Source organism: Echeneis naucrates, chromosome 24 (assembly GCF_900963305.1).
Source record: "Echeneis naucrates chromosome 24, fEcheNa1.1, whole genome shotgun sequence".
Classification (NCBI taxonomy): Eukaryota; Metazoa; Chordata; class Actinopteri; order Carangiformes; family Echeneidae; genus Echeneis; species Echeneis naucrates.
The window spans coordinates 4,976,571-5,003,690 of NC_042534.1; the positions used below are offsets into that span (position 1 = coordinate 4,976,571).

General features: G+C 42.2%; 1 protein-coding gene across 10 annotated transcripts in view; it reads right to left on the reverse strand.

Moving 5' to 3' along the window:
* sash1a (SAM and SH3 domain containing 1a) overlaps positions 1-27,120 on the reverse strand; it is a 141,748-nt gene that overhangs the window by 42,153 nt on the left and 72,475 nt on the right. For 2 of the 10 annotated variants that reach the window (XM_029496944.1, XM_029496948.1), the window contains exon 1: positions 2,700-3,363. The exons of 6 other annotated variants lie outside the window; for them this stretch is intronic. In XM_029496944.1, coding sequence (XP_029352804.1) covers positions 2,700-2,810 — 111 coding nt within the window. In that variant the 5' untranslated portion in view covers positions 2,811-3,363. Of the gene's footprint in view, positions 1-2,699; positions 3,364-21,600; positions 22,196-27,120 lie in introns of those variants that run through there. 2 more of the 10 variants (XM_029496945.1, XM_029496946.1) reach the window with 2 other exon arrangements.

The following is a 27,120-nucleotide window of genomic DNA, read 5'->3' on the forward strand; positions in this document are numbered from 1 at the left end:
AAAATGGGATGAGCAGTTGCCTTTAGAGGAACTGTCAGAGGTTCAGGTTAGTGATCAGGTGATCTGGTCTTAGACTGGGCCCAGTTAGAAGCTTGCCCTGGTTCAGGTTTATGAACGCCTCCTCTGTCTCTCCTTGTAAATAATGAAAAATACAAGATTTTTACCAGATACGAGTCAATGCGACAGCGAAGTGCAATGGAGAGGAACCTGAAGGGATTATATCAGATCTGAAAGTCCGTACAAATGTTTGCCTCGAAAAGATATTGCATATTAAGGCTGAAGCAAAAGTCTCCATTTCCAGTCAGGCAATTTCACTGCGGCTCATTTAACATTCAGTACAGAAGGTTCAGATCTGAGGAAAAATGTCACCAGTAGTGAGGGAGCTCGAAGCAAAACCCCATGCAGTCATCTGTAAATCCAACCACTTTGAACATCTATAGCTGCTGTGCCATATAGACCTAAACTGCTTTTGACTCTTAATTAGCTAAAGGGTTATTTGCTCGGCTTCAACCTCAAATAAATGACTGACTGACTTGGGTATTCTCATTAAACACATTCCGCAACAGCCTGCTGTGTATGGTAACCTCAAAAACAGGGGCCCCTCAGAAAAAAAGGACAGCACACTGAAGTGCACTCGGATTTACAGTCAAAATATGGTGAGAACCCAACGTAAAGACGTGAATGCACTCAACGTCACATAGACTTAACCACCGCCTGTTTTAGTGCTCATCTGTGCTGTCGCTTCAAGTTTAAGAGTAGTCTGACTCTGTTCAGCTGCTAATGATAGATGATAGACATTCATCCTGATAAAGAGCCGGTGAAGATGCTTATGACCTGCCAAGTACGTAGGTCTGTTCTCACATGTGGAAGACAAAACACATTTGAGTTGAGTCGACAGGCTCGGGACAAAACAAAATTTTAAATTCTATAAGGGCTCCAAAGCAAAACACAGGACACTGAGTGATCCACCAGTGTTTAGATATAGCAAATCATTTTTCTTTAAGAGAGATGGGGTGCTCATAATATCCCACAGGCTGCTTAAAGACAGGAGCCTCAACAAATTGTGAAAGTACATGTCACCAATAAAAGGGAATATAATGGCAACCTCATCATTTTATCAACTTTTCCCTCTCGATTTTCACCATTAAACATAAAAAAAAAAAAGAAACCACTTTTTGGAAGAGTAGGGACGATAATCACAAGCGAAAGCATACTTCGAATAAATTAAGTGATGTTTGACAAGCTGTCAGAAACCATTTATATGAATGATGCCTGCATGCAGCTGATCAGCAGAGGTCCATTCACCAACCAACAGATAATCATCAATTTTCATGGTTGTCCACCGGTTAATTCTATTATGAAAAGCTAACCAGTTGAACTTTTGAGTTCGACCAAGGTGATCCAAGTTTTACACATTCACACCTGTGATCCTTTTCTTTGTTTTTGTGAGAAAATAAAACAAAGCTAGACAAACTTTCCCAGGACTCGAGACATAAATGTGTAAAGAGACACATGCAATGGAGTGAAAATTGAGGTCAGTGATTTTGAAACAATGTGAGAGTGCGCCATGTCTACTGAGATGGTGTCTATTATGTTGAAATAACTTTACATGGTGCTTGAGGATGTTTATTGGCAGAAATTTTAACCCCTCAATTAATGACACAAGTGAGTCAAAGCCGACAACGCTGATGTGACCAACAACAACAAAATGATATAAAGGCTGTGATTGGCTGTATAGTAAAGATCCACGGCTGTGACACATATTTGAGAAATAAAGAAGTTAGAAAAGCAATTAATAGCAATAAATCCAGATGAACTGTTAGCAGTGTGATTCAGTATCTGGAAGCAGTGTCCCTGCTCTCTCACACACACACACACCATTCACATCTTCAGTGCCAGACTAAACCAAATTAACACCTCTGTCTTTAAGCAGACTGGAAGTGGCTGCAGCACATTTGGTCAGCAGATCAATCAGATCCCACGGGCTATAAAATCAAGACTCCATTGGCTGCCAAACAAAAGAACAGTGTCACACAAATGTGTGGGTTAATATGAAGCATCTTAAAAATCACAATTATCTAAAGGGTCACAGGGCAAGATAAATATTTTGCAATCAAATTAGTTCATTGTAAAACCATGTCCACAATCATAAAGCAAGTCCATCAGCACCTCTGTGCTCTGTTTTTGTTTACTTGACAAACACACACTTAATCAAATGGAAAATTCAGAAACTAAGACATATGAAACCCAGAGAAGCGCCTGAGCTTTTAGCCAGATGACCCCATCCATAAGGAAACAAGCAGTATGGATGTACACACAATGCAGAGCAACTGTAGGGAACATGGCAGCCCACAAAACACACACAACACACACAACACAAAGGGATGAGCGCTCAGTGCCTTACATACCATATACCACACACTCACTGGTTTCCTTTTTGCACTCAGGTCCGAACCCCTCACCAGCAGGTCTACAACTGAGCCACCTGAGTGCTCCACAGCATGTAAACGGGGCGCACCGAGGTGTGTTGTTTTGATGCGTGATTTGCATGCACAGACGAGATGGCCGCACTCACTTAGTCGACTAATCAGTGGCAAGGTTGAGGGTGAAAAGTCACGGTTAGCTGTGAGCCTATGATGTGAGTCTATGATAATGCCCCCCCCCCCCCCTAAAAAAAAAAAAAAAAACCCAAACCTTACCAACATCCCCATTACGTCCGTCCACAGTTGGGAAAAACTGTCGGCCGCAGCAGCGCTTTCTGCCTGGGGCTCATCGGATGGCGCACCGGTCCCCTGATCACCTTCCATCATGCTCGAATAATGTGTGTTCAGTCAGACCAGTCTGCGTGAAAAACAGTCTTAATCCAGGCCCGCAGGTCGGCAGCAGTAGATGAGTTGTTGGTGCCAGGCGGCTCCTACACTAAGTTGCCCTTGACGCACCGGTGAAACGCTCCAACGTTGTTTGGCACAATCCGGAATTTAGTGCGTAAATTGCGTCCAGACATGTTGACGATGTTGCCGGGACAAGTTGTGTGTTGAGTTCAAATAATTAAAAACCACAAAAAAATAAAAATAAAATAAATGAAGAGAGACGGCTCTGAGCTGTGCAGAGCAGCAACAGGTCACTCGTCTAAAAAGCTCCCAGCTCCGCAGTCCGCACCGATCCGCCCGGGTTCAGACCAAACTCTACCTCCAGGGGAACAGGGCGCTCAAGTTGGGAAAAGTTTCCGGAAAGTTGTCGGAATTCCCCGACGAGTGACGGAAAAAGTGTTTAAAACTTATGTAGTGAGTAAACTTCAGCTCCAGTCTGTGAAGTATTCCGAGCGAGAGGAGACCCGCAGCACTCAGAAAATCCTGCACACAGTCCGCCTCCCCCCTTCCTCCCTCTCACACTCCTCCCAACAAGGCGTTAGAGCTGTGTGAGAGGCACAATGGCCAGGAATTAACTCACCCCTCTGACGAATCATTCATATTCCATTATGAGAACAATAAAACACAATTTGATCTTCTGGCACTTTTCGTTTTATCCCTGAAATGATTCTTATGGGGTCAAGGTCTCCAATACATTCATCATTTTATATTCATGATGATGATTTGGGGGGATTTTGTGTCCCATGTTCTTATATAAAGGCTTTAAATTGTGAATTTACAGTTAACAGTCAAAATGAGCACACAGAGGTCACAGCCCAGAAAACTTTTCTCTCACGCTGACATGGCTTTCCTCCAATACGTCTCTCCAGTCAGGGCTGAATAAAGATTGTCAACAAAGCACATTCTCCACACAATTGTATTTAAAACAAAAAAGCGCATGGGAAAAATGTTTTCTACGGGGTCACGCAAAGCTACTGTGCTCCACGTCTGTCACAAATCTGAACAACAATACAAAAATATGTGGACCTCTTATTGAAACTATTCAGCCTGAATTTAATCTGAGATTGTTTTGATCTTTCTCTCTCTCCCATGCGCACAAACACACTCTCTGGTGCGTACCAGCTACCATAAATATTCCCCGTGCTGCGAATCTCATTTGAATGCAAGTAGAATAAAGTGAAATGCATAATGTACAAGCATGAAATTGCACAGCTATCTTGTCTGATCGGCCGTTAGTTATGCTCCGTCGGCAGGCTACTCTATTGTAATGAAGAAGTCCTGAGAACGTCTCTGGCCCTCCCTGTTGTTGTCAGAAGCACATTTTCTTAGTGCAGCAGCAGCTGCCAGGTCTTGTGACAGATGCCAGAAGGAGCAGAGATAGATCGAGGGAGGGGGGGAAGAGAGAGAGAGAGAGAATAAAATTGAACATGTTAAATCACAGCTCTCTTCCTTCCCTCCGGTTTTAAGCCAATCTAAAATACGGCTACACCTGCTGTTCACCAGATCAGTCCACAGCACCACACATCCCCTCATCAGAAAATGCTTTCAAAAGTAACATGAGCACAGCGAAAAGAACAGACCAGGAGGAGGAAATGTGAACTCCACATTCCTATCTGTGGCCATGTAAAATGTGATCCGTTACACAATAAGCTGCAGCTTCACCTGTAGTGCAAGCTGAAACGTGATAGAGATGAGTGGGAGTACGATCCGCAGGAGGCGTCCCGTGGATTCTACTGCCAAATTTCACTGATGCATTAGCATTTTTATCTTATTCGTAATGTACATGGTTGATGTGTGTACAATTTCACGTTATTTGTTCATCATACAGACATTTGTTTATAACAGTACGAGTCTCCTGCCCAGCTAGCAGCAGTGTGAGACGACGGTGCTTTGGCCTTTATGCTGAGATGCCAAGACACTCACAATACTAGCATGTAGTCAAGCAGGTATAATGTTTACCTGAGCATGTTGAAAACAAAACAAAGATATGGTTGATGGGAATGTCATTAGTTTCGCAGCTCCTTGGTCAAAAATAAAAAGGAAAAAAGGAATCAGTGTTGTGGGAGTATTACAGGAAAAAGACATCAGAGTCTGTAGGATTCATCTTCCCACTGATGTCTGTACAAAACGTTGTGGCCTTTCATGGAGTTACATCCGGCTGCAGTGCTTATGGCCAACCCACAACTGTTTGTTTTCACAGCACAGGTTAGTCCTCTTTCTAGGCGTCGGTTGTTACATTATATACAATATGGAAAGCGTGCGTAGGTGCAGGCTGACTTTTACGGGCCACAGGTGAGCGGCAGCTCCTCAACTGTATCCTGATCACAGTCTAAACACAAAGAGCACACATGCTCATACAAGAGCAGCCTTGTTGGCCAGAAGGTCGACAGCTCGGGGATCTGCACTACTGACCTCGCATCTGTAACCCCGGAGTGACAAGAGCAGCTAGTAGTACGACTCCTGGCGTACCTGTGTGTGTGTGTGTGTGTGTCTGCCATGACATCATTGCTTGGCCCATCAGTCTCCCAGAACCGTGACTATGTTGTTGCTTTGTGAGGCACCACCCTGACCCCCACCCCCTCCTCCTACTTGCTTAAAAGAGGTGTTGGAAGTCATCCCAATCACACTCGGACCCACAAACACACACATACCCCCACTTCTCTGTACGCACAAGCACTCTTCCTGCCAACTCCCCCCCCCCATACCCAAATACAAGACAGTGTGACCCCACCTGGAGCAGCTCAAACAGAGAGGTCAAACTTTTAATGAGGAGAGGAGGAAGCCTGTTGACTCAGTGCGCACACACAAACACTGCTGATGTGTGTGTGCGTGTGTAGCTGATGTTAGCCTTCCCGTTCTCTCTTCACACTAAACACCAATCAAGGTGTCACGTCACCAGACAGGAGAAAACAAAAGTTGTTTGCTAGTTATTTCACCAGCTGCTGGCTGCCAAACAAATGCAAGGGCCGACTCCTCTGCTCGGATTTTTGGAAAACACTGCACAGGGACATTTGGACAGAAATTAGGATGAAATGTGGGGCACGAGAACATGAAGAGGACACTGTGAGGTCTGCAAACCTTTCAGTGTCCATGTATTTGTCCAGAAAAATACATTTTGTGGTTTTAAAAATTATATAGGGTTTCTCACACGAAAAGGATGATGTCATGAATATAAATCGTTCTCATATTTTACTTGGAACGGAGTCTTGACATCAATCTGGACCTAGTCCAAGTTCCAAAGCTTTCAACTACGATAGTTATTTTGACGCTTCCATTTTCTTTCATCTGTCGTCTTTCATCTCTTCTCCAATCTAATATTCTATCCATTTTTAATGCTTTCATTGTCTTGACAGGCGTTCTCCTCCTCCCGTGCTGATCCTGCTGGATTTCTCTGGGATGAGGGAAAAATTAGTCCACGTCATCAGATTTGGGGTGTACAGGAAAACCCCTGAAGATGGAGAATTTATAACAGACATCTGAAGGCAAATCAGCCATCGGGACTGGAACGTGTCCGATGCATCACTGTTTAAAGATGCTCCTCTAACAACTTTCCTAAGTAGAGAGATCAATATTCTTGTTTCATGTAGAACAAAATTTTATATGGAACTGCAGCATCAAAAGTAAAATGCACGATGCAAGTATTTATATAACCAAACGGCAAGAAAGAAAATGTAGGAGGTTTGTCATCTTCTGGTCTGTCTTGAAGAAAGAGGATCACTGAAGAGCACAGTAGTTGAGCGTCCTTACATCACCAAAGAATCAACTGATCTCCCACCTGAATCCTTTCATTAACCACTAAAACACTCCCAGAGGTTAAATTATGTGAAAGCCAAAGATAAACTTCTGTAAGTTGGGAGATTATCCATAAATGCACTTGCCATAAATTGCAGTGTATTACAGCATGTAATTTCCTACCGCAGATGACTCAGCAGGATTATCACAAAAGGCAGGGTGTCTAAACACACTCGCAAGGGCGGTGAGTGTGAGAGCAAAGAAGGGAGTGAATAGAAGGGAGGAGCAGAGAGCGATGATAAAGGTCTGTGAGGAGTCAGAACTGGAGAGTAGAGGATGTGTGATTCAGTGCAGCTCTAACAGTCACTTGATATGCAAATACGAATTACACACCATCATGCCAGCTGGGAAAGAGACAATTGATTTAAATAAAATGGGTTTTGTTTTGTTTTTTTTTTGTCTCTTATAAGTGCTTTCCCCAATGAATAGCAAACTGAAAGCTAAAATCCATCAAACCATTAGACAAAGTAGGTCAAACCAAAGTCATCAGGAGCAGAAGGCCTAAGGTGGAGACGCTCCACGAGTCTGAGCAGATAGACACGGTAAAAGAATGCAGATGGCGCCTAAGCAAAGCAAAGCTGGACCTCCCCTGATAGTGAGGGTGACCCTTCATGGAGGTCAGCGACCCCAGGCCTTCAAAATAGCCTCTGGGGGAGTCTTGAGCCATGCTGGCAGGGGTGATTAACAACATGGTGGAAAGAAATCCAGCATACCACCAACACACTTAAGGAATGCTACACATGAGCACACAACATCAGTGTGGTTATGATGTAGAATACGTTTTTCAACATGGATCCTCTTTTTTTTTTTTTTTGAAGATCGTAAAAATGTGTTAACTTTCCTTTTTAGCTCCCCCCAAATATCAAGGTGAACAACGTTAGACAGAGCATTGCTTTTTCAGTGGTATATACTTCATTTTAAAGATAGTACTAAATCAGAGGTAAACATATGTAGGAATTCAATATCTCACCACTGAAGGTGGTGAGATATTGATCTTATCACCTCTCTTTGAACAACTCCCATACATCTTCCTGTTTTTTTTTGGGTTTTGTTTTTTTTTTTTAATTAACATATAAAGAACTTTATATATAAATCTTAATTGCATTGCGTGTCCTGAACCCTTATCTCTTCTTTCTCAACATGCCATCTCTTAGTGAATAATTGGGGTCGGGATTTTCAGATAATTAATTCCTCTTAGTCGATGGGCCAAAGGCCCAGCAGTCCCCAGGCATTTTCTTTGAACCAACCGGGATGTGAACATTTGTTGTCTTTATTTATCTGTATCTGTGGGTGTGTATGTATAACCAAAAAAATTGTAAATAAATAAATAAAATAAATGAAGAGCGTGTATGTGGGTGATGAGTAGGCGACCAGGCCAGCCCCAGTGAGCTTCACACGCCGCTGAGTCTTGTGTGGGAGTTATCACACAAGCTCAATTAGCATGACAACTAATTACTGTTTCCTCGGTCCCCCTCCCCCAGCTACACAAGTCATTAAATTAAATCAACACACTGGGCTCTCCCCAGAAAACAATTCTTTCAGGGGGTAATAATGAACGCTGGGTGCTTGCTGTTTTTGCATTCTCTCTGTATTATTTTTCATAGGGTGGTCAACCATAACAGTGGAGTCTTTTGAAAGCCAGGGGAATGTTAACTTCAAATTTCAACCCAGGAATTACCTCTGGGCGAAAGGTAGAGAGGGACCGAAGGGGGGAGGGCAGGAGGAATATAAAGAGAAAGGGATATGCATAAGCAACAGCGCTGAGAACAAAACATGACTGCAGGAGAGGAGATGGGGGGGTCTGTATGTCATAAGCAGCTCTTTACAGCACAATCAATACACACCGCTTTCAAACAGCTAGTGCAGTAGGTCATCATGGGGCCAATGTCAAGGAAAGCATGCCAACTGAATAATGCTGGATCCATAAAATATGACGTAATATCCCATCAGGGTAGGTAAGAATTTATCAATGTTTATCAGAGCTGCTGGGGTGAAACGGGGGATAAAGGAAGATTCCCGGGGCTCCGAGGGTTCACAGAAATATGAAAATTTGATCGTTCAGCCAAAACATTTTCACTTCTCTTTCCAGTGTTTACCTCTCACATTCCTCATGTGGAATTCCAGAGAATTTGATATTTCGTTGAAGACTTTTGTATGTCTTGGCTTGCTTTTATTTAATTGGGTCCTCTCTACCCCAGTGGCGTGTAGACTGCACACCCCATAAATTACACCCTGCCTCCCACATACACAAGAGTTTCCAAGCATTATTTACAAGTAGTGACCTGTACTTTCATTAATACAGCAGTAACTGTACCCCGCTTTCATGTGCTTTGTGTAGGAAAAAAATAAGCTCTCATAAAAACATATTTCTGCTAAGCTCTGGATTGCCAGATTTTCCATGCAGAGTATCCCTCCATGGCCATGTGTTAGGTGATTACGTTACATTAGTGTGTGTGCGTGAGGGTGAACTGAGATTCCTGGGTGTTTCAATCAGGCGCGACTGGAAGGACAGATGTTGTTTTGGATATTAGTGAGCTTCTAAAAGTGCAAATAGCATTTTATGAAAAGTCAGAGTCCTTTTAACGCAGAAGACAGTGTCAAGGTGATTTTGAACATGGTGAGTATTTGCGAGCAGACTGAGCAGATGAAAGAGAGGGGGCCAAAGAGCATAAATAAATAGTTAAAATGCTCTCCACACATGTGCTCGACAGTAAGAAGAATGTATGATTGTTTGTGCGAGCGAGTGAGTCCACAGGTGCAGACACAGAGGAGATGTGTTGGCTGGCAGCTGTATTTGTTTCGGGGTGGCAGTGCCAGGGTGACGGCTGACGGCTGTCCAGTGTGTCATACATTCGTGTAATGGAGCTCTGGAGCCACAGCTCTGCATTGTGGCAGCCATGTTTTCCCAAACACAAAGCATGTGAGGGCTTTGGAATTATCTAATACACTTTAAAATGATCCAACATCTACTTTATTAACTCCTGTGGGATCAGAAAGGCAATCCTTCGGTAAGAGCTGCTGAAATATACCGAACAGTTGAAACATGTGCTGCTTTAGATTAGATTTTTGGACCAAAAGCACACAACCATCACTGCTCTCTTTCTTATCAGTGGCTTTTCTATTATGTTTTGCTATCTTTTCTTCAATGCTTTCATAATATTACTTCCTCCGTTTGAATTTTCCATCAAGTCCTCCTTGTCTAAGAATGGGGCAGTTAAATGGGACATAGTGGTGCCCCCTGCTGATGCCAAATATTCTTACAGAGCACAGACTGTCCTCGCTGGTGCAGGACGCAGGACTGTCTATTAAATCCCACTGCTGTTATGTCAAGTCAGCCGCTTTGCCATATGTTAGCCTCTGAGCTACATACAGTAAAAATAGGCTTGGCCATGATGTTATGAATGTCCATTTGTGCTGTGAAAACACTACATAATTATCCTGTGCAGTTTCATCCCAAGCTCAGTTTTATAGTGCTCACAGCAGGTGTATGGAGCATGCACACACATACATGCAGAGATGGGGTGGCTTTGCATTGACTGTGCAGTTTCTGTCCTAACCAGACAGTAGCCACTGGGGCTCGATAAAGATTTTATAGGCCCATGTCTGCTTTGATTCTCCCTTCTCTAAACACACTCACTTGGCGTCTCAGTGAACGTCCGACGCTGGACTGGAACACAGCAGAGAACACCAGGCGACGCTTTGACATGAACTTATTTACACACAAAGTTGAGTCAGTGTGGGAATGATAATGAGTCGGGTCTTTGGAATCTGGACAATTGTATTTACAAGGAGGGAATGTTGTTTGTTTTTTTTTTTAACAGAGCCAGCTTGTTTTAAGGAAGCCAGAGCAGGCAACATTTAGCTCCTTCAGAAGCAGAGATGAACACAGAGTCTATGTAATGTGTGCCGTGAGAGGGAATGCATTTCTGGAGATGCCACATTATCCTTAGCAGACAAAGAAATGCACCCACTGACAGAGAGTGGTGAACTGTACGACTAATCCAGAAATACCTCAAATCCACATTTACCATCTTCTCACACCTATCACGAACATTTACAGCTTAATTTTCTCTGTTACGTTACATCAAATTGGTAGCAGGAAAGGCTGCAGACATGTCTGACATTTGGTTATGTATTAGATGTAATAAAAAGTTATTCCTCGGCCAGCCCAAGGCTGCTCTGTGGTGCAGCCTTCTATAATCACTGTCAGTACTCACACAGCCCTCATATATCTCTCAGACAACCCGCAAGACATTATCTGTCACACATACTTTGCCATTTGCACATTAGATGCAAATAAACTGCTACTTGCTGACATGCACACACACACACACAAAAAAAATTAAAAAAATAAAAAACATAAGAGATTGGAGCAGATTGGGCCAGCACCAAAGTTAAATACTTTCCCCATACTATAATTCAATTTCAAGAGCCAAAGAAGGAAAACTGACCGAACTTTCTGCCTTTTTCACACAAACACTAGCACTCAGAGAAGGAAGCTCCACCATCAACCTATACTGCTGCTCACAGCCTCGGAAATTATTTTTATGAGCTCAATGTTTAAATGAAGTACTACTTTGAATTAGTTCTAACCTGCAGGTACCACAGAGTGAATTGTTGACTTGCTCTGAGCAACTGGCTCCAAACTGTGGTCTGACAGCATGTACTGTGCAGTATGTGGCTTTGGCAGCAAACGTTATTTAAGTCCTCCCTTCTGACATCATTAGTTTGGACCAAAGTTTAACCTTGACCACAGCAGATTCCGCTCCTTTCGCATTTCCTCCTCAATAATTTATGCTGTCTCCGTGAGCTTCCTTGCTTTTTCAGCCAGTTCTGACATCACAGTGGGACAAGTACAGTTTGCAGCTTGTACTGTCCATGTGTCTTTTGGCCATTAGAGTTTCCCTTATGAAAAAACAGCAACAAAACTAAGAATTAGTTATACAATTCCTTTTCATTTTAGAATGCATTAGCATTGAAATGTGGTGATGAACAGAAGAAACCATTTTCTTTTTCTATGTCATGTGACACAGCAGCCATCATTAGTCTCTCATCATTAGTGTTTAGTTTGAAAACTAAATATGTCAAAAATCCTGATGCAAAAAGATAAGAAAAGAAAAGAAAATCACAGAACTTGTACTTCTGTCAGTTTAATGATCACTGCATCTAAAGAGGTAACTATTATAGACATTTGGGTATCCTAACTAACCCCTCTAATTACAATTAATGGAAGTATTTTGAAAAGAGACAAAGCAGTGTCATTCCTCCTAATAAACTCTGGTCACCCTGTGTCAGAATGTGTGGGTGACTGGAGCACAGTCTCAATTTGTCTCTGTCCGTCCGTCTGTCTGTCTACACAAATCTCAACCGCACAACACACAAATATAGTGCAAACTCAGCTCAACCACTGAATCCTTCCACTTTCACAGGAATTTCCCCCCATTTTAGCCGAGAGGATCCTGCTTACACTGGCAAAATATGAACCCAATGGCAGCATCGAGCCACAAGAAACACAAAACAAAACAAAACTTGTATACTTTCCTAATTGCTTAAACAGGTTCACATGGCGTCCAACGAGGCTCTGGTCAAACTTGTGGATTGAGCTCTCAAACTATAAAACTGATGAAAGAGACGTTTGATTCAGTTAAATCTTCCCTTTTTGTTAAATCGGCTTGGCTTCATCAAAGCGGTTTGGTCTTCAAATAAAAAACAATAAAGAAATATTTGGAAGCAATTACGTTGACCCATTAGCTTTCATTCTGCAAGTTATGCGAACTGATGCCTCTAACCCAACCCTAACCCTTAATGTTTTCAAACTAATTCTAAATTAAGGAACCAGAGCTTGTTAATTCTGGTATTTCTATAAAAGTATTGACCTAACTTTAACTTTCCAAGAATTTTACTTTAAAAAAAAAAAAAAAGAAAAAAAAGATTTAATTCAGAAATGCTCAAACAATAAGTGGCCATTACATTAAATCAAAATTAACAATTAAATCTAGATTTACGTATTTGATGCAAATGCTCTAGTTTTTCAGGTGTCATTTTATAATACATCCTAATTATAACCTGAATCTTTCTATAAATACTTCCAATTTATAATTTGAAAACACGAAGACACTTTTGCAATCTGAAACATTTTAGTCATCTCAGGGACAAATCCTCTTGTATATTTGTGTTGTAGTTAGTTTGCAAACACCTCGCAGGTTCTGCAAGGCCGTAAAAGGGCTTAGAGGTTACCACGGCAACGTCCCGATGCTTGCATACGCCGTGGCGATGGTTGCTCCAGCCTGACGAGACCTCATTACAAGCTGGTGGGAAGCCCCGTCTGAAATCTCTGGTCCAGACGGTCAGTCACAACCAATTAACACACCTCTCCGACTTACTCTGTTTACCTGGGTCTCTCTGTCGCTACCCATGTCCCCACAGATCAGTGTGTGACCCGTGCCAACATGCAAATACACAACTACTAAAACAAACAACCTCACATCCGTGCTGATAGATGAAACAAATGGAGGAGTTGGCAGTCATTAGCTTTGTGTGTTTAATCACTGTCCTTCCAGTCTGGGTTAGAGGCCAGCCAATGCAGCAGTAATGAACCTGCTCCACCGTCCCTTCACCCATTGGATGAGTGAAGTCGACTCAGTGGGGCCAGAGGCAATAAGAGGGGTTGACAGGACCCCTGAAATTAAATACAGGTCAAGTGAAAGTGATGTGATTTGATTTGATTTGATTTGAAAGCGAGTTTGAAATGCAGATGTCTGAGGTATGAGCACCTAAATACTGGATTACAGCAAACAGACTATGACTGTGGATTTGAACAAAACGTCACCAGTGTTGGGAGCTGTAATGGCGTGTGACAGGTACTACTGATCGTTATCTCCATACTCCAAATATTCGTGAAATTTATTTTATATGGCCGACAGTTCCAATGCCAATGGTTTGTATTGTACAGTGAAGCCTCACAAATGTTTGTTTATTTTTCCTAATTAATTCCTTTGATTATCAATTATGAACATTTCCTCACTTCAGTGCCACTGGGCTGGGTTACACTGGTGAGCTCATGGTGGAGAACAACTCGGGGTGCTGAGCTGGATTGATCTAACAGGCTGCAAAACACGGAGAGAACAGATAGAAAATATGAGCGGGCAGGGCAGGAATGGTCATAAGGATGGAAAGGAGCTCTGTGTGCCCGGAAGAAAAACACAAACACATACACTCACAGGAGGTTTATGTTGGCACGGGAGCTTTATGCTGCAGGGCTTGTTGCTTGGCCCATGCTGGATGGAAAGATACACGATAGAAGATTTTCTCTAATGCAGAGCTGGAAAGCAGCCCAGAAACAATGTAGAATTTACCCTGTCTCAGGTTGATGTTCTTTTCTAATGTATTATCCACAAGATCCATATGGCATGTATGAATCAACTGCAGCTGTCATCCAAATCCAGCACTTCCAAAAACCTCCATAATACAACATGGACAATAATCACTGCAGTTACACAGTAACTGCTCTAACCCTGATCGCCACAGGAAGGCTCCGGTTTCAATTACATTTTCTCTCCATTTTTATCCTGTGTCAAAATCTAGAATATACCAAAGGACAGCTGCAAGAATATCTGATCATGATGTCAGAGCAAAAAAAAAAAAAAAAAAAATATGAACACAAAGTGAAGTACTATGTAAAGCACCGACCTGAGATTTAAGCAGAACAATTTAAGGCTCTCTGTATCATAACTGAGGGAAGATTGATAATCACATGTGCTCTCTGAGTCTGGATGGGGAATATGGAGCAAATCTAGGATGAAGATTGGTGTAATCATTACAACTAAATGCCAACATCTCATATTATAGCCCCATTCAACGCAGCTGAGTTATTATCGTCAATTCATTTTAAATGTCTCATGCTTCATTGGTATAAGAAACAAATCGACACTATACAACTGCACCTGGACATATAAAGAGAGGACAACCGAATATGAAAAAGGATTTTGGCACAAAAACATAATCAGGCTGCTCTTTCAAACCTCTGATCCACAGGCGCACACACACACAAACCCCAAAACGATTCCTGATCTGAATATCAGTGTCAGGTAAAACTCACATCTGTAAAAAGGCTTTACTCACCATATGCTGGAGCTCAATGAGGTCTATGAGGATGAAGTGGGGTAGGGCTGAGGCACAAAGGCGCATCTTCGCACTGAGGCGCTCGAAATTTTACTGTCGCTACAATAGGGCCAGCTAAGAAACTGTCTAGTTCCAGGCTTTAGCTGCGTCATAACCCCAGAGCCAGACTCCTGATTCAGTCTGTTTATGTACACAAATGACTGGCATAAGACAGCAGGACATGTGGTGGAAACATGTTTACTGCTGAGGCCTGGGGTTTTTGGTATGATGTAATGGCAAAACGAAAGGCGGCTAAGTTATAGTCATTGTCAGTGAATCAAAAGCTGGAAAAAGTTTGGAAATTGTACATTTAATTGACGAGACATGAGATTCAAATAAGGAAACAGAGAAGAGAAAAACAGAGAGAAGAGTGTGTAGGCATGTGTGTGTGGAGGGGTATTTGATGGCTCCAGGGGGTAGGACACCCCAGGACAGGGCAAAGGATTTACACTTCACCGTTGGAGCAATAGCTCCCCCTGGGGCAAAGCAACAATAATACATAACTCTTCATAACTCTTCCTTATCTGACTCAGATTTCCCACAATGCACTGAGTGGATATACCACATTTTGGTACAGATGACAAAAAAATGATGAAATCTGCAATGTGACACCTTGTGCACAGAAAAAACATCCAAATTTACCCAAAAATATAGATGCAAAAGGCGATACTTTGCTTATGACATATTTGGGTTTGAGGAAGTGTTTTCATTTGAAATTAAATTTGAGCTACACCCTTTCACACCAAACACCTGCACATTAGTCTCTCCTGACCCTTCACACTCACAATGCACTTTGTTTTCACCTCACAACTTTTATGTGTTTACCAACCTTTACTTTTACAGCAGCCATTAAACACCCACCTCAGAGTGAGATGTTAATGCAGGGCTAATCAAGAGAAGAAAAATAATTCAGCCCATGATTCATTATTGGCTCTCGATCCCTTAGCACCTCTTAAGAGTTAACAACTTATTCACACACCAACAGGTTCACGCACACGAGAGCACACGTGCTTGCAGATGCACGCATGTACGCGCCTTTGCCTAGAACACAAAGTTCATGCATTCCTGATTTGTATCCATGGACGTGGTTTGTGTCTCCGTGGTTATTTTTCCATCCACGGCTGGTAGCACAGCTGTCATAGGAAGAGGCAACCTTTCATTTACGGATCGACTGCTGCTTGACTCACAGGCAAGGACTGGACAGCACTTTGCCAAACTGGACAGAGACCTTAGCTCTTTGGCAAAATGGATGAGCTTTGCTAACATGCCATGCGCTGGAAGTAGTGTGTTAAAAGCGGCAGGATTTATTAGGTTTAAATGTCAGCGAGAATAGATTGATGCTAACAGCAGACCATAACATGAACATAGATTCCTATGTTCCCACTAAAAGAAGCCACAGGACACATGTGCCAGAAGCCAAAACCCTCAAACCAAGGCTGATGAGAATAACCACTGGCTTCAGTTACAGGAAATACTATAACTACACCCAATTTAAATTACACCATACAAAACTGACCATTTCAAGTTGTATCATAACAGACGGGCAGGACATAAGGGCCCGTTCACTGAACGCATGCAAACAATGTATTGCTGAGACTGGTTTGAGAATTTTTCTTTCAATCTTTTATTGGAATTTTAACCACATTACTGTTGGGAACTTTCAACATGTGGAAATAAATCAAATCAAAGGAAATCGCTTTTTACCCCGAGACATGGTCAGCATGTTTTTAGGACGGCCAACAGCATTAAAGCACTAAATTATCCCAAGACTCATTTCTAATAGACACTTTACATCAAAATGTGTACAACAAAAAACAATTAAAGTCAGCAGGGATGCTCGTCTCTGTTCAGTCTATTACCACTGACATTTTGTTACACATTTACATTACAGGCTGTCTTGTAAATGTCCCTTTTGTTTATGCATTTGCAAGCAAAGAATGACAAAATGATGGATTCATCAAAACACATCTTTACACTACTCACAGTAAACAAAAACAGAGTGAATATTTCAACTAATCTCAAACACCCCTCTAAATATTCCCTTTACCTCCATCGGTTACATCGGTCAACATATACTGTGTGGGTCTGTGCACATGTGTGCATGTCAGAGGTCTCCGTCATGCTGAGCGCTGGTGATTTGAGATGGTGCCTATGAGGGAGCAGGAGGTGGGATTTCATGGGGGTCGTGCAGCTCTGGCTGTTAGCACAGATACAGAGTGTGAGAAAGTCCTGACGGTGAGTGTTGGCTGCAGCTGATATGAGTCTACTGGGACTTCCCCTCTGCTGAGGTCATCCCATCACACTCCTCGCACTCGTACATCACTTCTGACATCACCGGCAATCTTTTGCCAAGACGTTGCCATGGGTGACACAAACAGGAAAAAGCACGCACGTGTGGATGCCTGAGGTTAACTTTATTTGTGTTTTATTGAGTATAGAGTGACACGCTATATGGCATCATTCACATAATAGTCTATAAATTTATTTTAGTATGTTTAATAAATATCAGCCTGTAACATGAAGATATTTGTGCTCTGTTTATCCAATACAGATGAACTCCTTAAGAGAAGTGCAATTTTTTTTTCCAAGTAAATTTTTTCTTTTTATCTGGGCTTGGAGTGAAGCAAGAGATTAAACAAAGTATTAATCACTGTGTTTGATGTGTGCTGGCATGGAGATACGTGTACATGTGTGTGTGCCCACAGCCTTTCCTGTCTCCCCGCTGTGCCAGTCAATGCTTAGTACCCTGTGAAGTAGGGCAGCGGTGCCAGTGGTAATCAGAGCGCTTTGTATCCACACACACAGGCAGGCTATAATCAGGAAAATGTTCTTTTTTTCACCAGGAGTAGCTGTAATCCTCTCACATGTAACCTGCGACATGCTCAAAACTTGGATTTTGTTGGAGATTTATACCTGGCCTCTGACTTGCTTCAAAATAGATTGAATAAGGTTTTATAGTCAAAGCGGCTCCGCTGAGAATTTCACTGGTGTCAGAGCGAGCAGAGGAAGGCAACAAAAATTCAGCATGCTGGGAGCAGTGATAATCCTCGGGTTCAGAACGGGTGTATTTGATGTAAACAGAATCAGACATGCATGATGTTGCACCTGTGTACTTCCGTTTGCAGGCATCTACATAATTTCATTAACTCAATATTGGCATCACTAAATGTGTGTGCATGCTTGTACAGCCTTTTTAAAAAAGGAATGAACATTGAAGGGGCATGAACATTGAAGAAATCAACACGTCATTCCTGTAGATGGTATCAGAGTGATTTACCGTCTGGCAGAAATGCCAAACTGGGAAAAAAATAAAAATAAAAATCAAACGCAATCAAGCGGTAGCCTGAATAGGTTTTGAACAAACTGCACTGCAATAACAACTATATTTTTGGTGCCATTGGCACAAACACTAAAGTGAATACTTTGCCATCTGGAATTTCCAAACTCACTAAAACATTCTTCTCAAATAATTTGCCCACATTCAGTGCTCAGTAGCATACTTCCATGATAAACTTGCCCTACTTGAGTTCATGACTAACATGGCGGTTGAAATTGCATTACATCTAAGTATCATGAAGCAGATTACTTGAACACTTTCCTCTAGCCTGACAATGAGTGAAGCTGCATGTTTGTGTTCATCAGTCTGTCATGGCCTGAAATGCATTACATCCCAAGTTACACTCTGATGTTGCTCATATGTAAAAAAAAAAACCAAAACAAAGCAGAAAACAAACATCTAAATACGCCTCTGGAATGTCTCGTTGTAATTGGAAGCAACTGCAGCAATGAACGACTTTAAGACAAAAAGCTCACGAAACTGTTTATGCTGGGATCCTCAAAAACAACTAATAGCTCTGTAGGCATGAAACATAATAACAGAGACACAAATCTTGCAACCTGAATATGAGATTTGTTGTGTGCGGTTATGATACATTTCTAGACTTCTATACTCTCAAATGTCACGTCCATCCTGACCAGACTGCACCTTTCAGACGCTGTAATCTGTTGACCATGGCGGTGTTCATCTGTTTCTGCTCTAAATAAGAGCAGGAACGAGCGAAGCGTAGGCCGGCGATCAAAAGGGAGAGGACAAATAAGCTGAGGGTGCTGCTCTAAGACTTATTTGTCCCAAAATAAAAGGCTGAGTGACTCAGAAAGCAAATGGAAAGAAGAGAAAGATGAGAGTCAGAAGAAAAGCCATCTGCAGTCCTTGCACATTTATTAAACCCACCTCAGAAAGCTGGGAGCAACTGTTGTCCTCAGACATAAAAGGACAACATGAACAAAATACCACAGATGGTTGCAGCGTAGCCTACTTTTACACATCTGTATGTCAGAGGGCGTCGTGCAAATGAACGGATATTAACCTTTGTTTCCTGCTTAAATCTCATTTGCTTATGTTATATTATGCTACATATACAATGATCTCAACGACCTTTAGGTTGGACAATGATTTATTTTCCTCCCCGAATAAATTTCTATTCATTCATGCATCCATTTTGTCCCCCTGTGTTGTTTCTTTGTCATCAGTTATGGTCTCAGTCTTGCTCTCAGTCTTGCTCCGTCTCTCTCAGACTGTCTATTTTCCATTGTTCCACACTCAATTGACATCACTGCCGAGTAAATGCTATCACTGTGACCAAAACAAACCAGAGCTTTGTAACCTTGCTTGACTCGCATACAGTGAACAGTGCAGTGTTTCTTGTGCCAGACGGCCGTACCTCACTGGCAGCGGTTCTCGGTCTGACTAGTGACACACAGTATTGATGTAAAGTAAAACATATATAAAATCCTAGTCCTACTATTAACCCCATTATAGAGAGAGGAACCTTTTCAGCAGTGACCTTAGTCACACTCATGCCAGCTGCACAGTAACATCATCCCTTCTGACTTACAAATGACACACACACGCTTAGCTCATAACAGCAACACAAAGTGAAAAGTAAAGATACAGACTGACACAGACCAGCTGCACTGACAGAGAGGACGACAGTCAACATGCACATATGGCAGTAACTGCAGAATCAAACTGTGTTTTATCACTTTCTTAATTCACTGCCACACTCAAACCCTGCAAATCATATGTGCTGCCCAAGAACCAACAACAGATGAGTGAGACTTGCTGCCTCATCCAATGCTAAAGATGTCAACATACACCTGCTGGTGGGACACTCAGCCCTGCCCTGGTATGGACCAACAGGCAGAAGAGCGACTGTCTGGCTCTGGCAGTGCTGCGACAGCAGCTGGCACGTTTGTTTCATCTAGCAGAGAAAATGAAAAAGCAAAGAAAAGGAAATTCAATTCAGGCAAATTGATTCTCCTTAAAGCTGAGCTTCATTATGATTCTTACTTCAGGGAGTCTTATCAGAGCCCTGCTATGGACAGACACACACAGCTATGAGCTGGAAGGTTGTTTTTTGACAGCTAAAGCCTTTCAGCTAAAATTCCCCTTGGAAATCATACACATGTACAAAAGACAAGGCCTTCCTACTCCATTAGCAGCAGCTCCAGTTCAGTGCTCGCTCATGGCTGTCAGTGGCATCTGTATCAACAACTGAACTCGCGAAGGTACATTTATGTTTGCCCTAACCAATAAGTACACATTGTTTGAATCCCATGTCAGTTTTCAAAGTGTCTTTGCATGAATAGCGCTTCCTGTCTGTGCCTACAGTGTTTGTGTTTCCTGTCATACATCAGGCATTCACAATAACAGCGTGAAAGGACACTCTTCCTGCATTGGGGGAAGTCTACCAGGGGAGCCCCGGCCTGAGCAAACTCCCCTTCCTCCCATTTTTATCTTTCTCCTCCTCTCCTCCCTGCATCCACTCCTCCTTCCTCCCTCCATCCGCCCCCTTGTTCCTTGTCAGCTGGTGTTTTTAGGGGGGGTGGGGTTGATCCAGATGTGATGGGGGACTTGGACAGGAAAAAGAGAGGGATGCCGAGGGAGATAGAAATCCACATCCCCCTGCTGATAGACTTCATTGTCCAAGACCTTTTGGACAAGCCTTTAGACACATACACACAAACAATTATGTGCACCAAACAATGAAGTCCCTCCAGACCCAGGCTCCAGTGTGTGTGTGTGTGTGTGTGTGCGTGCTTGGCAACAAAGCAAATCAATGAACAACATCTTGCAAGAGATTTGGTGTTGATATTTAGCTGGCTTATTTACTAGGGGTCTTGGCCAGACGTGAGACTATTGTTCTCGTTGAGCGAATAGAAATGAGGAAATCAATAAGGACCTGAGAGAGCGATGACAAACAGTGAGCCAGTAATATGCCAGCATGACACTTCTTTCATTTTCTTTTCTTTCCTTACCCCTCTTAAATTCCCACATTTACATCAGAAAAAAATAATAAATGTGATTGACACACACATGCGCATAAGAAGAAGACAGACATGTAATCAGAGAATTACTCCCGAACATTGAACACAATTGCAACACATGTACACACACCCACATCGAGCATCGAGCCATGTGTATTAAGTTAATAGAGTGAGTCAGCAGAAAGGGAGCGGGTCTATATGAAACAGAAGAAGACAGAAAGGCTCTCACATCTGGGGGAAATCCTTCCACCGTCTCACTCTGTAAAAAAGTTTCTCTACATTTATTTCACTCCGTGCCAACTTCCACGTGTCGTTCAGAAAGATCCAACTATTTAATTACCACCTTCACATCTACCAGAAACTTAAGGCGAAATCTCTGTCACAGCGAACAAATGAATGGGACAATTCTTCTCTGTTGACAATAGCCCAAAATTAAAATGTCAGTACTCACCGCGAGGCAGCCAAAGTCTTTTCCAGGCAATCTTTCTGCAGAGCTAAGACAGACTGAGTCTTTGAGAATGGGGGCAACAAGTAGTGTACAGTGGAGAACAATGCATGTCTGCCGGAGCGCAGCAAAGCGTAAGCAGAGCGGAGACACAGAGAAGTCCAGTCATCAGGCTGCTGCTCACATGGGACGGGAGAGGAGGGGAAGGGAGAAGAGGGAGGGTTAGCTATAGGATGACTACAGTAACTTGGATTTAACAGGGGGAGGGATCTCTCGAGGTTTCTCTTTTTCCCCCTTCTCTCCAAAAATATTTCACCAAGTACTCACTTACTTGTTAGCTTCAAAATGAAGTTGCTCTGTGCTCCAGCCTTCCTCTCTCTGTCCACTCCCCTTTTCTTTTGCTATCTCAATGCTCACCTCTTTTTTTTTTTTTCTTCCCGTCTTTCCCAAAAACAAACGCACAACTGTAATATCTCTCTGTTGTGCGTTATTCCACCGAAGAGGCTGGCTGACTCTTTCCAAGGTGTCTTTCCGAACAGCTCAAAAATGTCGAGCTCCACCTAAACAGGGCCGTGCAGTCATGCTAAAATAAGATACACACCCGACAGACATGTTTACTCATACATGCACACATGCAATGTGACCCAGTTGGCTGCAAATGGGAGGACAATCTCAATTGTCTGTAATGGTCATACATTCAATCATAGAAACAGAGCAGAAAATTACAGGGCTACTCGGATTTTGGATCCCTCTCTCTCTGATGTCACTAGTTTTTTCTGCCTTTTCATTCGAAGGCCCTAATTCACAAGTGGCCCAGATACCACATTGTACTGGAGGAAGGGAAGAAAAGCAAGAAGAGACTCGGAGAAAAGCGTAACCTGATACAACTAAAGGCAACAATTATTTGAATGAGTCACTCAGCACTGAGGTTTTTTTTTTTTTTTGTGTGTGTTAATTCGGGAGAGGGAGAGAACGACCAGAGGAGAAGAAGAAGAAGAGAAGGGGGGGGGGGTTTCATTTTGGAAAAGGGTTGAGGACTCCCTGAGGTCGTGGGAGAGGAGGAAGGAGAAATGGGGTAAGAAAAAAAAGGAAAAGAAGAGAAGAGAGGGGAATGGAGGGGCAAGGGAGGACATGGGCTTGGACTGCCACCAGAGCAACCTCTCCTCCTTATCCTAAATTCATCTTCCAGCACACAGCTCACCAAGCTCACTCAGACTTGCTGACAAAACCAAATAACTAAGAGCACAGCACTGTTCCAGACGTGGGGGTGACAGTGAGCTGACACTGACACACTGATCAATAGGAAACAGATCAGACATACAGGCTCACAAACTAACGCTGCGGAGCCACAACCCGAGCTGACGGGCACCTCCTCCAAAAATGCAGCTACACATCAAGACTTCAAAGATTATCATGAAGAGACCACAAGATCGCCAACCAGTCAGCTTTTGTTTTTAATGCTGGTGCAGACTGATGACAGACGGGGAGCAAAAAGAAGACACTTTTTTGATTCTATTTTGTGATGCAGCCATATCCAGGACAAAAATTCTCCCTGCTGCAAATTGGGCTTCCCAAAATGCTGGAAATGGGACAAACTTTGCATTTTTTTGTAACTGGACAAATACTGAAATATTAATATTCTGCAAAGCAGCAAAGCCTTTTCCAATGTAAACCTCCATTTCTTTGTTTCCCAAAATGAATCCAGGACAAATGTGATTACTTTGGCTGTAGCAGTGTGATGGGAAACACTGAAAAATTATTGCCCAGAACAGTGGAAAATCTTAATGGAAGGACATTTATTTTGATTAAGAGAGTAGACAGTATTATTTTAACCTTATCGTGATCGTATTTGTAAAATGGTCAACTGAAAGATATCATTCAGGTTTCTATTCTCAGAGAAGACAAACGGCACAAATACAGTGATATCAGTCCAGTGATACGCTATCCAGGCTGTATATCGCTCGTATAAACTAATATTACAGCTGACTTGCATCCTGTTTAGACCTGCCGTCACAACATTTAGAGAAAGAGCCATAGAGTGAAGGTTCATGTAAACACACAGCAAAAGAATTACAAAAAATAACCTTAAGAAACTCTCAAGGATGTGCAGTGTGGCCAAAATATATAAACATGTAGTGTACAAGCATGTATACACATACAGATGAGCAAGGACAGAGAAAATTCTTTGTTGAAGTGGTTGGACAGCACATTTCCTGTGTATGAAGTCCAATATTTCTAATGTTTGAGTCGCTCACGAGGCAATTTCCGATACTTTCAATTAAACCATCTGGTGGGATCAGTCAGCCATAATCACAACATTAGCATGTTTGAGTCTAGCAGCATTACATCAGTTAATGAAGCCCTCTAGGATTACCATGTGAAAGTATATAAACATGGATTTTTATTTTAATCCACATTAAACTAAATACAAAGAGTACAAGACCGTACGACACATTATCAAAGGACGTCTGAAGATGTAAACAAACACACACAGGCACAGACACACACACACAGGCTGGCAGACACATAAAATGTTTATTACCGCCATCTATGTAGGTAGGCGGTTGTTTGCTGGCAGGTACAGAAACATCAAAGAGTCCTTACATGTCACAGTTGCTGGGGTCTGAGGTGTGATCCTGATGCTGAGATGGAGTTGTCTGTACAAGTTGGCAGGTCAAGCTAGTAAAGAGTCAACATCGTACACCTGCAAGCTAGAGTCTCCATTTTCCATCATGTTTTATGGTTCTGGAGCTGATGAACATATTATCATACTCTTTTCAACACAAAGAGCACGGAGAGTTTTCAAATCCTTCAGAGGGATTTTACACAACTGCTTTTCAGGGAGATGGCCCTCTGAGCACTTTCATGACTAAAACACAGATGAATATTTCATCTTCAGATCGCTCAGAATGTCTCGGATTTGCTGCTTTTATATTATGTCTGTAAATAGTGTTTTATATCACAAGCTACATTTTTGATAAAATTTCCGCTTGTTGGTCTTTATTTGGGTCTCTCTCACATGCACACAGACACACACAGGGCTGCAAAAGAAAAAAGATAATCAAACCCTCTGAATCAATTAGCAGAGTGTAAAGAGGCCATTCAGTTACTTTTAGCACCAAGTGCTGTCCTCGTTCCTCCTGAGGCAAACAATCAACCAGCAGACACAAATTAACATTGAACAAGAGCACTTGTCTAAAGTCTGATTGCCCACTAGCAATAGATGTGCACCGGGGTGTGTTTGTGTGTGTGTGTGTGTGTGTGTGTGTGTGTGTAAAAAAGAGAGGGAGAGATCCTGGGTATATGTCCACAAAATACAATAAAGAGACCGTACATGAACAATGCTATGCTGCAATGGAGCTAATGGCTGTAGGAAAAATACGTGAAATGGGTTTTATTGCTGTATTTCCTGTGCAATAAGATGTTGAACATGTCCTTACTATTAAAATGCATATAATCTCCTCAGTCCAACTCTGATGGTCAAAGGAGCCCACAGACAGTTTAACAATATGATCATTAAGACTAATAAGTAGAAATACTGTGTCTACACAGAGCCATGTTCTTACACACAGAGACAAGTCTCCCTTCACCACCTGCTCACAAAGACTGGGAAATAAGTCTAAACATAGAAAAGCAAAAAGGAGATATGATGGGGGAAGCTTCAAAGCTTTTCACAGACAAAACAGGAGAGAATTTAGCAGAATTTGTCGAACTGCTTATGCAGACACACACACACACACACACACCTGCCACAGTTTCTAAACGTATCAAAGGAATTTCTGACAGCCCAACCGTGCCTGACAAAATTCAAAAGCATTCATGAATTTTAAACAAGCAGCAGTTTAAGAAATTTACTGCAACATCACATTTAAAGTAATTTATATGCAAATGTGTCACAAGTGGTAGCACACAGAGGGACTGGAGAAGAATTAGTGCTCGCTCATTGACCTGACTGACCTGCTAAGCTAATATAGACTCCCATTAATGAGCTACCAGCCTCCACAAACACACCTACTGTATATCTACAGTGCCTGCAAACCACTGCAAGTTATTTTTTAATTCTTCATCTCGCAGGTAATCTTGCCAATCCCACTGAAAGGTGTACCCTTCTGCCACTAGATGGCAGTAAAGCTCTGGTCTTTTTTTTACACACACACACACACACACACACACACACTATACTGGTAAGCATGCCAGAATGGGGAGTGAACGTGATGAAAGACCACAGTAGAAAGCAGACAACCAGACTCAACCACAGAGCACGTAGGACTGAGAGAGTTAGAGACAAACAGTCCAAGGCTTTTCTCTTGCACAGTATCACAACACACCACAATGTAAAAGTTTATAACTCCAAAGGCATAGCTGACATGCATACAGCTATAAAAGCAAGAGGTTATTTTTTGAGCTTCAAGGCCAGCAGTCTGGACCTGTGGTTGTGAAGAAATGCTCTTGTTTTTGAGTGACAACAGACAACCTGGCTGTGAAATGAAATCAGCCACCGTCCTATAGTCCATATTGGCATCACTGCTGCAGGCTCTGAGGGCCTGGTTGTGTGCTGATGAATAGGATAGTAGCAGACAAGCTGGAGGAAGCAGAACTCCATTAGATTTTGCCTGAAGGGTCGAGAAGCCACGGCGCTTCAGCTCACAATGTCAAGCTGCATTGAACATTTTTTTTTTTTTTTTTTGTTATTTTTTTATTTCACACAGTGGAGACTGGCAGCATCCTCTCTCCTCCACAGGGTCAATTGCCTGTGTAATAAAAAAAACCAACTGTGTGGATTTGTAGAGCTGAAATTGATGGATTATTTCAGTCTCATCAGTCCACCTATTTGGGCCTGAGTAATATTCCTAATTAAATACTGAATGGCCACAAAATGATGACATTAATGTTAACCAAATTAGTTAATTATTGATTGAACTCTTTAGCAAATTCTAGTATGCCGACATAAGATGATAAGATGATCAGGGTAAACATGATTCCTCCTAAATATCAGTTTGTCAGGCTGAGAGCTAGTAAGCATAGCAGTCCTGTGCCACCTACATATCTGGAGACTCCCACAACTATATATTGAAAATGTCTCCCCTTGGTTAGGGTTTGTCGGAATAGCCAGGTCTAAACAAAAATGCTGTTTAAATACATACATATACATACACATATTTCTTTGTTTAAAGTAAACTTGGCTGCTTTTGGAACAAGCTAATTATAGATCTTAGTAAGCTAAGACCTACTTCTGAACCCCCAAACCTCAAATTTTCTTTAAGACAGGTCTCTCACTAACAAACCTCTTCATTTAATAGTACAAAAGTTACAGTAAAATTTAATTCACAATAGTCCATGTCGCCAGTTATCACCCAGACAAACTAAGGGGACTCTGGGGAATTTTCCACTGATAGTAAATCATTCGAGTCTTTTGTATATTCTCTTAAGTCTTCGTTGAGATCTCCAGACTCATCTTTCTTTCTTTCTTTTGTCTCACTCCACCTTGCAGCTCAAATCGCAGGTTTGGGGCCGAGCAGTCTGGTC